Below are 15967 nucleotides of genomic sequence, written 5' to 3'. Positions count from 1 at the left end.
TTGGTGATATAAATCATTACTGTAAGGAAGCTGCTGTAAACAACACATATAGCTAATTAATTAGCGGCTGCTTTGCTACACTGGCTTAATTACTTTGGTTTATGTTATGTCAAGTCAAGTTTATTTATATAACACATTTCATATGACAGGCCTAAACTCAATGTGCTTAAAAACAAAAGCAAAAAAAATACATGACAAAAACATATAAGATAAAAACATATAACTTGTTAAGACTTTTTAATTCTCATATTGAGGATTGTAGTTCATAGAAATACAGAAATAATCACACAAGAATGTTTAAACGTGTAGTTTTTCATGGCCAGCAGGTGGCGCCATTTGTATTCAAGAATACAGTATATTAGTGCACTAAATGATAATGTCTGATATTTCTGTTTTCTGGTTGTCTAAAGAGTAATTAAACTCCACGTCTAAACTTATGTATATAAGTTAAAGTGCACATTTATATATTTATTTTATTAGGTTTAATCACCCAAACAAAAATAATTTAAACAATGTCTTTAGTTACTTAAATCACAGAAGAACATCTGAGTTCTTGGGACTCTAAATTAGTCCACATCTAATGATTTGTGGTTTCTTGTAATACTATTTAGTTCCTGATTACATGTGATAGCGAGAAATATGTACATGCAACTGGAGGAGGTATCTGTCAAATGTGTCTAGTGACAGAGACAACAGTTTACAGGTGTTTACATGGATATCGGTACCATTTAGTTTCCTAAAAGTTTTTTTAAAAAGTTGCCTGATTTTATATGTCGTTGATCATGAGGTCGTACTGTAGATGCTGTGGAGCAACAATGATGCTTTAACTTTTCACCCAAATTATAAAGAACATTTACTTTCACCAGCTTTTTGCTATTATTTGTCCAGATTATCTTTATGTGCAATCTGTGGTTCTGTGGATTATTCAAACATGGACTCTGTTTCTAGAAAGAGTCTGTTTGACATGAGTTTTTTAAAAATGTTGTAAACACCTAAAAGGCCCTTTATATCTACATAGGGAGCGGATCCTCTTCCACGGGGTTGGTGCTAAATTGTATGGGCCAGAGGGACAGTTTGCAAAACTCTCACAAGATCTATACGCCTTTACCTAACCCTAAACTTAAGCCTAACCCTAACCACACTCCGAGAGTTCATCCCTCCGGTCCATCCAATCTAGCATTTACCCTTTCATGTTGCAGAGGGTAAATGTTTCTACAGTAACCCAGAACATATAAGCCAAACACTGGCTCTAGAGACTGCCTTTTGCGCTTTTCTGGAGTTTTGTGACCACTGTAGATTGTCCTGTATGCTTGGAAGAGGAGGGGAGTGGTATTCAGTTAGTTGCAATCTGCAACCTCACCACTAGATGCCAGTAAATCCTACAAAACTGTTGCGCAACACTGTTCATCACAGGTGAAATAGACAACTTGGTGTATTTATTGTATTAACTTTCATGGTCATAGGCACTAAGAAGGATTTAGATTTGAAAACATGTTAATTACCAAAAAAGAGCGTAAAGAATAACATTTGGCCGAACTTAAAGTCGGAGGGGTCCTGTGCTATTTAAACCTGCAGCTATTTTGGACCAACAGTTTCATGTTGAACCGTTGACATACATCTGTAAGGATGTGAAGTGCGAAAACAAATGGAGGCTGTTAATGTTTGTGAACATACTGTTATGTGATGTGTGATTTAATGGTATATTCCTTTTCCAGTATACCCAGCACAAAAAAACTGGTGATAAGTCTGTGTTGTCCTGTCAGAGTGGATCTTGGGATTTTAAGATTTTTGATCATCACCAAAATAACCATAACCAAAATTTTATATTTCATAACATGAAGAATATGTTAGACCTACAATAAAACATATTTTACAAGCTCAGGCACTAGTTTTTTTCTTAAATTTACACTAAAGCCTGTGACACATGGAAAGATGCAAAGTAATGTGGCCGAAACTCCCTCTGTGGTCAAAGCTAACACCACACTTAGCATGCAACTAAATGAAAAAATCATGTTTTGTACAAATACATTTTGAAAATATCCCTTTCATTGAATCACTCAGCTACTTAGAAATTGCCGAGTGTTGTGGTCACACTGATATGTTCTGTTTGAGTCCGTTTTTTTTTAAGGAGTTCTTGAATTTTACTTTTTCCAGAAAAAACACTCAAAAGGGGTTACCCCCAGGAACCAGAATACCCTGCTTGGGACTATCCAGGTTGAGGTTACCTGGCAGGGGGCTGCCCCTGCGGAGGAGGTAATGGTGGTTATGACAGTTATGGAGGTCATCCAGGTCAACTGTAAGCAAAAGAACAAACCAGCTGCCACAACTATGCCTGTAACTACCACAACTACTGCTTCACCCCCAACACTGGCTCTGGTAGCAATACAACACTGCTGCAGAAAACTTCCCACCTTGCCAGAGGCCGCTATGACGATGATGGCACAGATGACATTGTGAATATCGGTACCTGCTAGCGATTAAGCAGCTGACATTCAGGAGATGTGTAGAGTTGTTCATGGTTTACTCCCACAGGTAAGAGAAGGGGCTGGAGATGGGCTTGTGAGGGCCGTCAGCTGTCGTCACCAGAACTATACTGATGCCACTGATAGCAACATGACCCTCATAAGCAGTTAAAGAGGTGGATCAATATAGAAATTAGGTGAATGGCAGAGAGAGAGTTAAAATAATTAAGTAAACAGATGGAAAATGATAAAGGTGGGAGGAAAAAATGGTGTGTGTGTGTGTGTGTGTGTGTGTGTGTCCTCTTACCTTTTAACTAACCTGTTAACTTGTGTTTCAGGAAACAAAGGGAAACGTTAGAGAACCAAAGTGTTGTAATACAAAATGAAAAGATCCATTAACTGCACAACATAATACTGACACATTATTGTCTAATTACATTTCATTTAACTAGCTCTAAAGTGAGAAGGAGTAACATTATCTTCTTGGATTAAGCCCAACAAAAACAGTAGCAGCCCTGTGTCAGTATAACATCCTCTCTCCTCTCAAAGACCTTTTCCATCTTGCTTTCTGTTTTGATAATTTAGTTAATTGTTTCAGTCATTCCAGCTTCTCAAATTTGCTTTTCTTCTTTGTCATATTTGACAATAAATTGAATATCTTAAGGTTTTGGACTGTTAGTCAGACAAAACAAGCATATTGAAGACATCATCGTGGGCTCTTGAATGATATTTTTTCACTATTTTTAACATTTCATTGACTAAATGATTAATCAAAAAAATAGACGTCAGATAAATCAATGAAATTAATCTTTAGTTACAGCTCTACTGCTCTCTCAGTTATTAGGGCTTGTGGTGAACATCCTGTACACAAACATCAGGAAGGTTTTTCATCTTAACTCCTGTTATTTTCTTTATGTTATATGTTTTTAACGTTGTGGCACTTTGAGATTCACTGCAAATGAAAAGTGCAGCACAAAATAAATGCATTATTATTCAGTATTATTGATGCATTAACATCTATGTAGTAGTTTTAATGTTACATCTAATTTGTTCTATTGTTGGGTATTTTAATCTATTAGACAGCTTACAAGTACCCACACTCTGAATCACAGCTCCTTTTTCCTTATTTGCAATGTTTTTGACCAACTACAAGCCTTCATCAGGCAGAGGAAGAGGAAGGCTTGTTTTTTGTATCCAGTATGGACGATGTTTTTGGTCATAATTAAAAATTAAAAGTCAAAATAGAAAATTAAAAGAGATAAAATTATTATTATTTTTATTTTTGCATTTGCACTTTACCATTTGGCATTTTAAATTTCATCTTTTCCATTTTCCATTAGGCATTTGCCATTTGACATAAGGCGCCTTCTCATTTACATGCAGCTTGAAAAGCACAAAAAGAAAAAAAAAAGCTTTTAGTAAATAAGTATTTCCATTTAAGCTTTTCCATTTCCCCTTTTGAGTTTCATATTTCTTATTTCCATTGCCATTTTCAATTTCATCTTTACAATTTAAGCTGTAAGTTTCATCGTCTCTTTACATTTCAAATGATCATTTTACATTTTAAAATTGCTTTTTCAATTTCCTTTTTTCTTTTTAAGTTGAATTATGGCCTGATTATTCCTAATAGTGTAGTAAAATAATCATCTTTTTAATTTGATCTCTTTTGATTTTCTATTTGGACTTTTAATTCTAATCATGACCAGAAATATCCTCCATACAACAAGTGGCTAATCAGTGATCAAAGGTGGAGCTCCATCGTCATGGTTACCGTGCCCATTAGCTTTCTGCCACTTCTAGCCACTTGGCATCATAGCACATCCAAGAAAGCTCATAGATCAATACTGAAATCAATAAATTTGGTCTCTACTGCAGTGGCTCTCAATTTTTTTCACATCAAGGACGTCCCTAAACTGATACAAATCAGACCACAGACCCCAACAAGACAAGACATTTGATTTTAGATGTTTTATTACAGAAAGTGTATGAAACACATGACCACAATAATCATACATTCAGTCACTGAGTTACTTATTGATGGAATTATAGTGAAAATAAATTATTCCCTTTTTGCTGGTGATCCCCTGGGTTTGAGAACCACTATTCTACTGGATTACTGAGCAAATGGCTGTTGTTTTACCATTAGTGGTAAAACTATTTATGATTTACACCAACCCTACAGGAGCATGTGTAACTATTTAGTTGTTAATTAGAGTGGTGCGACAGCTTTGATTCAGTAGCCAAATGCATTAATCATAAGTCAGTTTTAACTAGTTTGAACTTATAACAGCTGGAGCAACAGGCTGTTGCCGCCTTACAGTGGATTTTGTGTATGTTAGGCGGTGATTTTCCATGTGAAGTCATCACATGTTGGAAGATGCTGGGAAACGTGTTGAATAAAACCCCGCCCTGACTCCTCATCTTCTGTCTCTATGCGGCATACATCTCTCGTGCTGCTCTCGCGCTACATGAAACTGACAGTTTGCAAACTGGAAAAAAAAAGAAACGTTAAATAGACTCTCAACTGGCAAAATACGACTCGGGATTTTTTTTAATTCAATTTTTTAATTTTTTGAAGCTAATTAAATCCACTCAAGGTAAGGCTAGTTCTTTATTTAAAGTAACTACACCAGTTTTAATGCTGATGTAGGAGATGAAATGCACTTTGTTTTTACCTCACGCGACCGTCTCTTGTCTGTAATAAACGCTGTCTGTACTGTGTGTAAATTAAATAGATAGATGGATAACCGACACTGACAAGCCTTAGTCGATACATGGTCAGTAGTTTTATAAATAACATGTTATTAAGAAGACTTGTTGTGTCTCTATTACCCTCCCAGAGAGGTTTTGTTAGTGTCCGTCTCACTGCCACACCTACTGTCAGAGCCGTCTGTGGACATTTTGGTGCCCGGGCCAGAAATCCACTGGTCCCCCTCGGCAGATTGTTCTTTTCATTATATTTTAATAACAATCAGCCTACAATGGTTTTGTAACATTTAATTTTTAAGTTATTCAACTTCCTTTAGTCTCTTGTCTGTGTCTTATAACTATTCACACGGACAGTTGTGCCCCTGTTATGTCTTATGTCTGGTTTTAATTAGATTTAGGATTTGATTAGGAACATAAGAAATCTGGTTATTCATGTCCGTGTTTGTTTCTGACATTATCCAGATTACTGATCATCTGTGTATGAGTATCTTTGACTGCTCCACATCACAGACAGTCTGTCCATTTCTGTACTGAGCTGCAGTTATTATCAGTATGAGACTTTAACTTATGATCCAATATTTATTTTAGTTGTACATTGTGAAACTTGCACTGCGCGCTTTGGGGCCCACATTGAAATTAGTGAAGCAATTTAGATAAGTTTCAGTAATTTTCAAGCTAAAATGCCAAATAGAGTTGGGCGATATGGACAAAGTCAAATATCACAATATTTTTGACCAAATACCTTGATATCGATATTGTGACAATATTGTAGAGATGACTGTCACAGTGCACGCCAGTACCCGCTAGAGAATAATGACCACGGATGACTAGATGTGTGCGCTTGGACTTGGCTGGAGGTTGAGCCCTTGGCTGAGTGGTTAGCGTAGTCGTATGTGGTCTAAGAGACTGGGGTTTGAGACCTGGTGTGGGAGCCCTCCATTGCTACGATAACTATTTGTACTCTAACAAAATATTCACGCAATGAGATATAATATAATACAATAGATACAATAATCATCAGTAATGTGGATATAATGACTAAGTGGGTAAAGACAAATAATAAAACAGAACAGTCTGGTAAGAGAAGAAAATGACATCACTTTACTGTAATGCAGCCTTTAAAACCAAGAAAAGACAACACTCATGTCATATCATGATATTACAATATCCAATATCTAAGATGATATCTAATCTCATGTCATGATATCGATATAATATCGATATATTGCCCTCATGCCAAACATTAACTGGTTCCAGCTGCTCAAATGTGAGGATTTGCAGTTTGTCTGTGGCATAAACTGAATATTTGAATTTTAAGACGCCACACTGGGCTCCGGGAAATTGCAATGGACATTTTTAGCAATGCTTGGCGATTCTATGGATAGTGATGTCGATCTGTCAGCCTGTCTGTATGCAACTCAAAGATTTTACTGTTTCCTGGAAAGATAGACGTTCGTCATGAAATTACTTTGTAAGCATAAAATGATGAAATTATCTCATATTTTCCCTTCTTCTCTCTTATTTCTCCTCCAATCCCTCTCTGCAGGGCAAAGATGAAGCTGACTTCATTAGCCGCGTTGTGTCTGTTGCTTCTTTTATTTCATACCCAGTTTTCACTGGCCAAGAGATCAGGGAGCAAGAAGACCACCACCACATCCAACCGGGGCAGCACCCAATCTAGCTCAGGCAGCAAAAGTAATCAGGGAACCAGCTCTAAACCTAAACAGTCTGGACATCCCAATCAAGGAGACTACAATCAGCAACCAGGCAGACCTGGTGGAGGAGGCTACCATAACCAATACCCGTCATGGGGCTCCCCATATGGAGGAGGTTATGGTGGTTATGGCCGTTATGGTCGTTATGGTGGTTATGGTGGTCATGGTGGTTATGGTCGTCATGGTGGTTATGGCAGTTATGGTGGTTATGGTGGTCAAGGTGGTTATGGTGGTTATGGTGGTCAAGGTGGTGATGGTGGTTATGCTGGTTACCCAGGTGGATACATCAACCAAAACCCGAAAAACAAAATCCTGAGCCCTCACTATGGTGGCAGCTTTGGATACGGGGGCTACAGTGTTGGGGGCGGGTCTCCATTTTCCAACTCAGTTCAGAGGATGAACAAATTTCCCAGCCATGAATCCAGAGGGTTTGGGCGCAGTGCGTTCATGGCAGCAGATAGACGGACTATGACAGGAATGGCCCTGGGCTACGGAATAGGAAGGTTCCCTCGCCCTCACTTCCCCTTCAGAAACTCCCAGGAGGAGTACTACTACAACAATTACATGTACCAGACCTATGGTGTCAAGTCTACTGATACCAATGACTACAGCAGAGACTACAGGTACATCCAACCGCCTGAACGCTATGACAGCTACATGGAGTCCTGCATGAAGAGAACAGACCTTCTGTCTGCAGAGAATCAAAAGAAAAACAACAAACCAGCTGCCACCACCATAACAACTACGACTACTGTTGTCACCGCAGCTCCTGATACCAACACCAGCAGCAACACAACAAAGACCAACAACACTGTTGCAAAAAACTCCCCAAACCCTGCACCTTCAACTCCCCACCCTATAAATCAGCCTAAAGCCATTCCTGTGACTCCAGCTCCACCGGCTGTCGACAGCGCTGAAAACGACGATGACACAGTTAGCATCATGGAGATCGGCTACCCCTCACTGATTGAACAGCTTAAAGTCAGGAAATGCGTGGAGCTGTACATGATTTACTCTGACAAGTTCTTAGTAAAAGAGAAAGAGAGATATATTGGAGGGGTGCAGGGACTGGAGATGGGCATGCGAGGGCTTTTAGCAGTGATCACCAGTGTTTTAGTGATGCTAATGAATAGCAACATGCTAACACTGCTCCATTAGCAGTTAAAGTGATGGAGAAATATAGAAATGAGGTGTGCGGCAGGGTATGTGTTAAAAGAATGAAGTAAATGGATGGCTTTTATTAATTTATGACTTTTTTAGGACTTTCTCTATTGTGTGTGGATTTCTACTTTGTGTATTTCATATTTTCTTCAGGAAGTTTAGGCGTTGCGTCCTCATTCATGTGCTCGACACACACAGCTGGCGCACACACTGCATCTCATGTTTGAAATATATATTCAAGGTAAGGGAGAGGAAAGCTTAGAAAGGGAGAGCCGGGGTGGTGCAAACTATTGCTCTTCCCCTTTCCTGTTCTGAGAGAGAAAGCATCCATTAACTGCTCTAAGTGAGTTTGAAGGTGCGGAGGAGTCGGGCCCAGTAGCGTCCATTTAGTAGATTTGATTTTACTGTCTCTAATGAGACTCTGGGACTGTTTTCACTCTGTAGGATACAACCACATGGAGCCATAGAAATTCTGAGTGCCACTACTCCTGCTCTTTTTCAGATTTTGAATAATTTATTTAGTAAAGGAAAACGTTCAGTGTCGTTCAAGAGGAAAAAGGGTCTGAGAGGGTTAGCTTGCACCGGTGGAGCCACAATGTGCTCTGTCATGGTGAAGATCTGTGTAAATAAACTACTTTGCACAAATGGAGATCTGCTTTAAGTGTTATATGATCATATTAACTTCAGGGGTGTTGGTGTTGGAGCAACCGTCTGATTCAAGGATAGTTCAAATAATTGGAAAACAAGGAATAATCCAAAACTATCAAATAATACTCACTGTCTAATATCCTATCAGCTAACATTACTAACATCAGTGCTTTTAACTAAAAGGTTTTACACTGAGCATAACTGAGTATTGGTAACGAAATATTACACACTTATCTCTTCATAGTTTAAAGCATAACTGGACTTTCATCATATATGGTCCAATGAAATACAGAAAACCAAAACAACAGACTATTACATCTGTTTCCAATATTATGCATGTTGTTGTCCTAACACGCCTTAAATGACTGACTTTTGAATCAATGCAAAGCAAAAAAGCACGTTTCCAGAATGTTTCTGTATGCTGTTTAATGTTTTTCCATGTATACAACCCTTGTTTTATACAGTATGTTGTGTATTTTCTGATATTTTTTATATACTTGCCTCCCTCCTCCCTACTATCCAGTGTTTTGCCCCTTTCCTGTGATTACAGAAGTGCTCTTAAAGTGTACTGATGTATTAATTCTGATCTGAATGAACCTCCAAAGCTAATGAATGTTATCTTACATTATCAGCTGAGTTTATTGTACTGTACGTAAGATCTGCACAATCATTTTTCTAATCATGAAAGCTCCTTTATAAAAAAAAACAACAACAATTTAAAGGTACTCTCTGGAGTTTTAATCATAACGAAACATATTCAATCATATACAGGATTTCTAACACACACGTTTAACACATTCCCTACATAATAAAACATTTGACACGTCATTATTCAAGTCTCCAGTTTTCATGTGAACATGTAGGATAATACATAACAACACACAATATACATTAAAATATAGGCTGTTATGGCTATCTGTGCATTAGGAAAATAAATGTGATTTACTGCTCCAATAGAAACAATCCGTGTTGGGTTGAAATTTAATTTAATACTCTTGTTCTTCTTCTGCCTCCTCTGCTCTGCTGCAGAGTGATTAAAGACCACAGGATCTAAAACCAGGTGACTCACAATGCACTTTATCCCCAAACTACCATCACAACAGACACGTTTTGTTGTTTGACTCTAACAATTTGTGATCTACAGTGGTCGAAAACTCCACAGTGTACTTTTAATTTGTTGTAATATGTAGCCTGTATTATCCTGGAAGTTCTACTGAGTGTTGACTTGCTTTTTTGCTTGTCTTGTCAAATAAACTTATCAACTAATTAATGTGCATTTGTGGATGTTTGTTTTTATTTTGACAGAAAACAAGTATTACATGAAAAGCTTTGGTTAAGATCAGTTAAGGGTTTAACACATTTGTAATTAAACATTAAGTTAGGATAAAAGGGGATTTTACAAAATTTGGAATTTACATCTAAACTTTAACTTTTAGGAGAAGATGACAGGAGAGATAATGTCAATCCTGACATATTCTGTTTTTGTGTATATATGTATTGTATGTATACAATGTTGTTTTTATATATACTCAGAGGTGAGTTCTCTGTATGTTGCAGTTTATGTAAAATGGAGAGAAAAAATGGGAGAAACTTTAAAGAATTCAGAAGAAAACCACCAATGAACTTTAATTTCTGCATGATGTGATTCTTTATTCTTATTCTTTGTAAATGTATAACTATGGAAGCTGAGGGCAGCCGTATTTGAAATAATGTAATTATTGATAAATCTAATAATAATAATACCCAATAAGCAATTCTAATAGTTCACTTAATTATCTCACAATAATCACTAGTTGTGATAAATTTATTTTATCCCAACATCTCGAGATCCAGAGTAAATGATCAAATTATGTCAGATTTCTGTTGTCTGGAGATAACAGTGTAATTTTATTTTTTTTAAAGATTGTTATTCTGTTGTTTACAGAATCAGAAGTTAATTCTGACTATGTTTCATTCTAAATCTGAAAGTCTACTAGTTTCCAAAAACATTGGTTTTGCAAATATTGAGTAACTTAAACAATACATTTTTATTAAAAGTGACTTTATTGTATACAAAGGACAAACTAAAACTCAGACAAAGTGGTGGAAAGTCAAGTGTGTTGTGGCAACATCTCATATTATGAAGGTTTGCATGAGGGATCAGCTGCCGTGTCATCACTTCTTTTTGTTGCATGAATATAAACACACACTGCGTCAGATGTTAACAGAACTACTGTACTGTAGGAACAGAAAACATGAGCACTGGTGTGATCAGCTGCTGTGTTGTCATGAATCAGAGATGTGATACAACGCCGCAGGCTGTTAAGTGTCAGCTGACAGGATGGGTTATGCAGCGCCCCGACCTGCCCCGCCTCTGATATGTTAAGTGCATCTAACGTAGACTGACCAGAAACCACCAAGCGTGTGTAGCATAATGTCATTTGACTGTTTTATGATACACAGTGAAGTGTTTTTCCACATCTTACGTGCTGCATTGTAGTGTGAACATTATCATAATTGTCTTAAAAATCTAATTTAATCCATCTGCAAAGGAATAGGATGTGACTTGACTGAAAGCTTCAATCTGCTACTAAATGGAGTGTTGAGCTTTCAGTCTCAGCTTTTAAGCCAACACTGACGAGAAGGCCTTTAAGTGCTCAGAAAATTGGAGCTTCTACTATTATGTGACAATTATTGAGCAAACTCCATCTACTGAGGAAGACTGTGTGATGTGATTGAAAGCTCCAGAAAAGCTTCTAAATGACCCTGATGGTGAAAACATATAATATATGTCTGAACATGTCTGCTGAACAGATTACTATGTATTTCAGCAGTTAACACCTGAATGTGGAGACTAAAACGCAACACAAATGTTTGTTCTAATTTTTTATTTATTTATACAACAATATTAAACAGGGAAGAACAATTCGCATTTTAACAATCTACAAAATGGCTAAAAAACATGCAAATGAGTTAGATACACGCATTGTGTTGATATGTAGGGCATAAATTAAGTTATGATGAAATATACTAAGAAATGGCATCATATGAAGTCTAAAGCTGCTCTTATACTTTTGGTCCTGACATGTTTTCTTGAGGTAGACTTAACCTGATGACACATCTTATTTATTCCTGGTTTATCTTCACAGATTCATCACCATCATCAAATATCAGCACCACCACAGTGATTAAACATATAAAAAGACTGGCCACGATAACAGGGGAAATGGAAATGTGGGACACAATGCAGTCAGGTATTCATCAAGTTAAATGATCTTATGATGTAAAGGTGTCACGCTGACATGTTGTAGAGGTTAGATGGCTCTTCCTATCCTCATAAAGGGTCACTTAAGTGTCGACGAAACCGAATTTCATCATCCAAGGGTCATATTTTAGATTATATTTGCTTTAAACCAGTTGTTCACTGTGAGGTTGTGGGTTATTTTTCATCAGGGATTAGTTGTGTCTGTTTTTGAGATGCCAGCTGTGTCTCCAGCTCTACATGACTGCCACCCAGTGGCCAATCAGCAGGGACATCAAGGAGCCGATCACAACGATGATGCTGTTGTAGATGGGCCCGCTGGACGCTCCGGTGTAGTACTCCATATCTCCAGATCCCTCTGGCTCATTGGCAGGCCTTGAGCCATAGCCACCACCGTAGCCACCGCCGTATCGTGGGTATCCGTACCCCCCTCCATATCCTCCATATCCTCCATATCCACCTCCATATCCTCCATAACCTCCACCATACCCGTACCCATACCCAGGGCGACTCAGAGCTGACCCCAGCATTGATCCACCTATGGCCCCTGCTGCAGCTGCTCCAGCTACTTTTGCTGCACTGGGGCCACTGCTCTGGGCTGGGGCCGGTCTGTAAGCTTGGCCACCGCCGCCGCCCCAGCCCCGACTGTATCCTCCTCCACCTCGGCCAAAGGAACCACCTCCACGACCACGACGGGCCTCAGAGCTGGGTAACAGTGTGGCTACGAGCAGCAGGCAGAGGACCACCGTGAGGGAGAGTTTCTGCAGCCCGGACATGATTTTTTATCCTGTAACAAGACAAAAGAGACATGATGATGGATAAATATTAGTTTGGAATTTGTTACTTAAAAGACAAAAGACATAAATTGTTGATTTTAGATCGAACCAATTCATTAGCTGGATTATATTCAAACTCTGAAATTATCAGCTGATATCAGCTGACTGCTCAGTTCTTTACAGCAGTAGATGTATTCAGATCTGTTACTTCAGTAAAAGTTGTAACGCCACAGTGTAACAATACTTATAAGTCAAAGTTTTGCATTCAATATCTTAAATACAAGCAAAAAAGTATCTGCAAAATATACGTAGGTTATCAAAAGTATTCATTATGCAAAATGGACTCTTTCAGAAAGTCACAACACTAAATAAATGATAATATCGGTGTATTAATTTTGCTAAATTAACATGTAAGCATCATTTTAATGTTGTAGCTGGCTGAGGTACGTTAACCTTGATGTTCACAATAACTGGGAACTATAGCTGTAGTGGATTTGCTCAGACACATAACAGACAGACGAGATGAGACGTTCTCACTGCAGCTTTAGTCCTGTCATGTGGTATTTTTACGTTGCTGACAAATCAAGAGCGGTACAGATCACAGCTCTTAATCCAGCTTTGAGAAACTCATCTTACACAAGTAACGCTGTCACTGCTGCAACACAACTTGACCTGCAGCTGACAGGGGATCAGATAGCTTTCATAATCTGTAAGACCTTTAATTAGGATCTGGCTGATACAGTTCTGGCTCTAGATCTGTGGACGAGACAGTCTGAATGAATGATCAGAGCTCTGGTCTGTTTGTGTACATAAACTAACAGTTTTTTCAATGTTAAACCATAAAAATACCTGAAACAGCAAATAATAATGCAACTAAAAGGACAAGTTATCTTTTATAGCCAAATTGTTTGATTAAAATTTAGCAAAAATAACAAACACTTGTGTGAGAACTACCAATACATCTATTATGAAGTTTTAAATGATGTTTTCTTCCATACTGCTGACAGGATTATTCTATTTCTTGTAACAAATAATTATAATATAGTGGTAAAAATATAGTAGTTTAATAATAATAGCTGATGAACTATATCCTGGTGAGCAGCATGACATCATTTGCTCTGCCGTCAACAAACTGTACGCACTAATCTGTCCTCTTAAAAGATGAGTTGAGCTATAATTACACGGGGTCACTTAGTTTGAGAATAATCCAATGACTCTCAGCTGCAGCAGGCCAGACCCACAAAGAAGATAAAGTGTTTCATTATAAGTTTCCATATTTGGAGCACTTTGATCTGTTTCCCAGTGTATTCTTAATTATCCTTTCTAGATATATAGATAAAGATATATAGTTTGCTCAGCAGTGGACATAATAAATAACATTACATCCACAACTGGAGAAGTAATGCTTACAAAAACAACCTTTCAACCTGCTGAACTCCACAGAAAAACCTTCATATATAAATGTAGTCAATAAAACATCAGAAAATAGTGAAAACACAGTTTCCTAGAGTGAAAGATAATGTCTTAAAATGCCTTATTTGGTCAAACTACTAGTCCAAAAACCAAAGATATTCACTTCACAATGATATAAAACAGAGAAAAGCTGCAAATCCTCACACTGAAGGAGACGGAACCGTTAATTGTGGTCATTTTTCTTTAGGAAATGACTCAAACAATTAATCAATTACCCAAATAGCATAGATACATTTTCTCTCAATCCACTAAACAATGAATCATTTCAGCTGCACACATCTTAAACATCTAAAAAAATGATCTCACACTTCTTAGAATAAACGAGGTCACCTGTTGAGTGGCTGTGCAGGAAGGAGATGAGGCTGCGGAGCCGTTCAGATGATGTTTCTCACGAAGTTGACAGTTAAAAACCAGAGTGTGTCCCCGCTGCTCTGACTCTTCTTCTTCTTCTTCTTCTGTCTGTCTGTATGAAAGTATGTTTCAGGGCCAGCCTGTTATCCCTCAGACACCCTCAGTCACCCAAGAGTGGATCACTCCGTCTCTCACCTGCTCATTGGCTGAGTGTGCAGTAAGCCGCTGTACCACGGTCATAAATACCTGTGTTGTGTGTGTGTGTGGGCGTATGTACATTTGTGTTTGTTTCTAATTATGTCTGAATTATTTAACCCGCCCACTGATTGAATAAACCAGAACACTTAATGACTTGTCCAGAAGCTTCGACCTACTATGACTAATGGAATATCTTGTCAGTTTGAGCAAGTTGTGTCATTATATCATTTTAAATTATACAACAAGATTTTAACATCATTATGTAACATGTCAGGCTTTTTTTTTAAACCTGGATGAGAGGGAAGGAGATTACAGATATATATATATATATGTACATCTTTTCCCAAGATAACATTTTTATTAAATAACAATCATCGTACGAAAAAAAAACTACATTTTCCAAGTGGTAACATCAGTTCTTAACATCTCAAAGACTAAAATTCATTCATTATTTTGTATAAGAAACCATACAAAAGCAGGCAAGTCTCAAGAGTCACTGAAAATATAACATGCACACTCTCAAGAGTCACATACACTCAGTTCGGTGTGGGCTGTACGGCGATGGAAACGTTGAACTGTACGCACACAGACACAAGCAGACGTATCGCGAAGCGCTGTACACGTGGAGGCAAAACTGTGCTGCTCTGAAACGCTCGTTCACACATTTACAACATTCTTCTATCAAAGATCAACCATCAGCATAATTCACAGTCTTGTGGGATTTCACTCATGTGTTGTGCTTTTTGCGTCATTTATAAGAAAAGAAGAAGAAGAAAAAAAACAACCCAAAACAACTAATGTGAATATTGTTACATTTTTGTACAATCAGTATAACGTCCGACACATATCAGGAGTCACCGTGTGAAGGATGTTGATCATCTATCGAACAGTATTTGACTGTGCTTTTAAAATCTCAACATGACATCTTGTCATCTTAATAAGGCGAATACTGCACAGGACAGGAAATACGATGATACACAAGAAAACCACAATGGCTCAAAGGTGTTGGATTGTTTTGTGGTGGATTTTTTTTTTCTTTTAAAGGAATAGTTCAGTATTTTGTAATTTCTTGCAGAGAGTTAGATGAGAAGATCAATACCACTCTAATGTTTGTACGTTAGCTTATTTTAGCAGACTGGAAACAGTGAGCCCAGATTGGTCTAAAGGTCACCAAATCCACTTGTTAGAGTCTCTGCTGGAAACCACCCAGAGACGACAAGACTCAAGGAAGTT

At 37.9% G+C, this 15967-nt stretch overlaps 2 protein-coding genes across 3 annotated transcripts; one reads left to right on the top strand and one right to left on the bottom strand.

Annotated features, from left to right (window-relative positions):
* Positions 1–4946: 4946 nt before the first annotated feature.
* Positions 4947–9965, top strand: LOC122970936. The gene is made up of 2 exons (XM_044337312.1): positions 4947–5059; positions 6718–9965. The coding sequence occupies exon 2, from the start codon at positions 6725–6727 to the stop codon at positions 8042–8044; it is 1320 nt and encodes a 439-aa protein (XP_044193247.1). The 5' UTR covers positions 4947–5059; positions 6718–6724; the 3' UTR covers positions 8045–9965.
* A 1582-nt stretch (positions 9966–11547) lies between these two features.
* sprn2 (shadow of prion protein 2) lies at positions 11548–15004 on the bottom strand. Of its 2 annotated transcripts, none has more exons than XM_044337297.1 (2): positions 14516–15004; positions 11548–12734 (listed from the first exon to the last, which is right to left on the bottom strand). In XM_044337297.1, exon 2 carries the CDS (start codon positions 12710–12712, stop codon positions 12173–12175), a length of 540 nt encoding a protein of 179 aa, XP_044193232.1. In that variant the 5' UTR covers positions 12713–12734; positions 14516–15004; the 3' UTR covers positions 11548–12172. The 2 variants fall into 2 exon arrangements, with proteins under 2 accessions (XP_044193232.1, XP_044193225.1); XM_044337290.1 differs by having other exon boundaries at positions 11548–12723; positions 14516–15001.
* Positions 15005–15967: the final 963 nt, after the last annotated feature.

This window comes from Thunnus albacares, chromosome 2 (assembly GCF_914725855.1).
Source record: "Thunnus albacares chromosome 2, fThuAlb1.1, whole genome shotgun sequence".
NCBI lineage: Eukaryota > Metazoa > Chordata > Actinopteri > Scombriformes > Scombridae > Thunnus > Thunnus albacares.
This window is presented reverse-complemented; position numbering and strand designations above follow the sequence as displayed.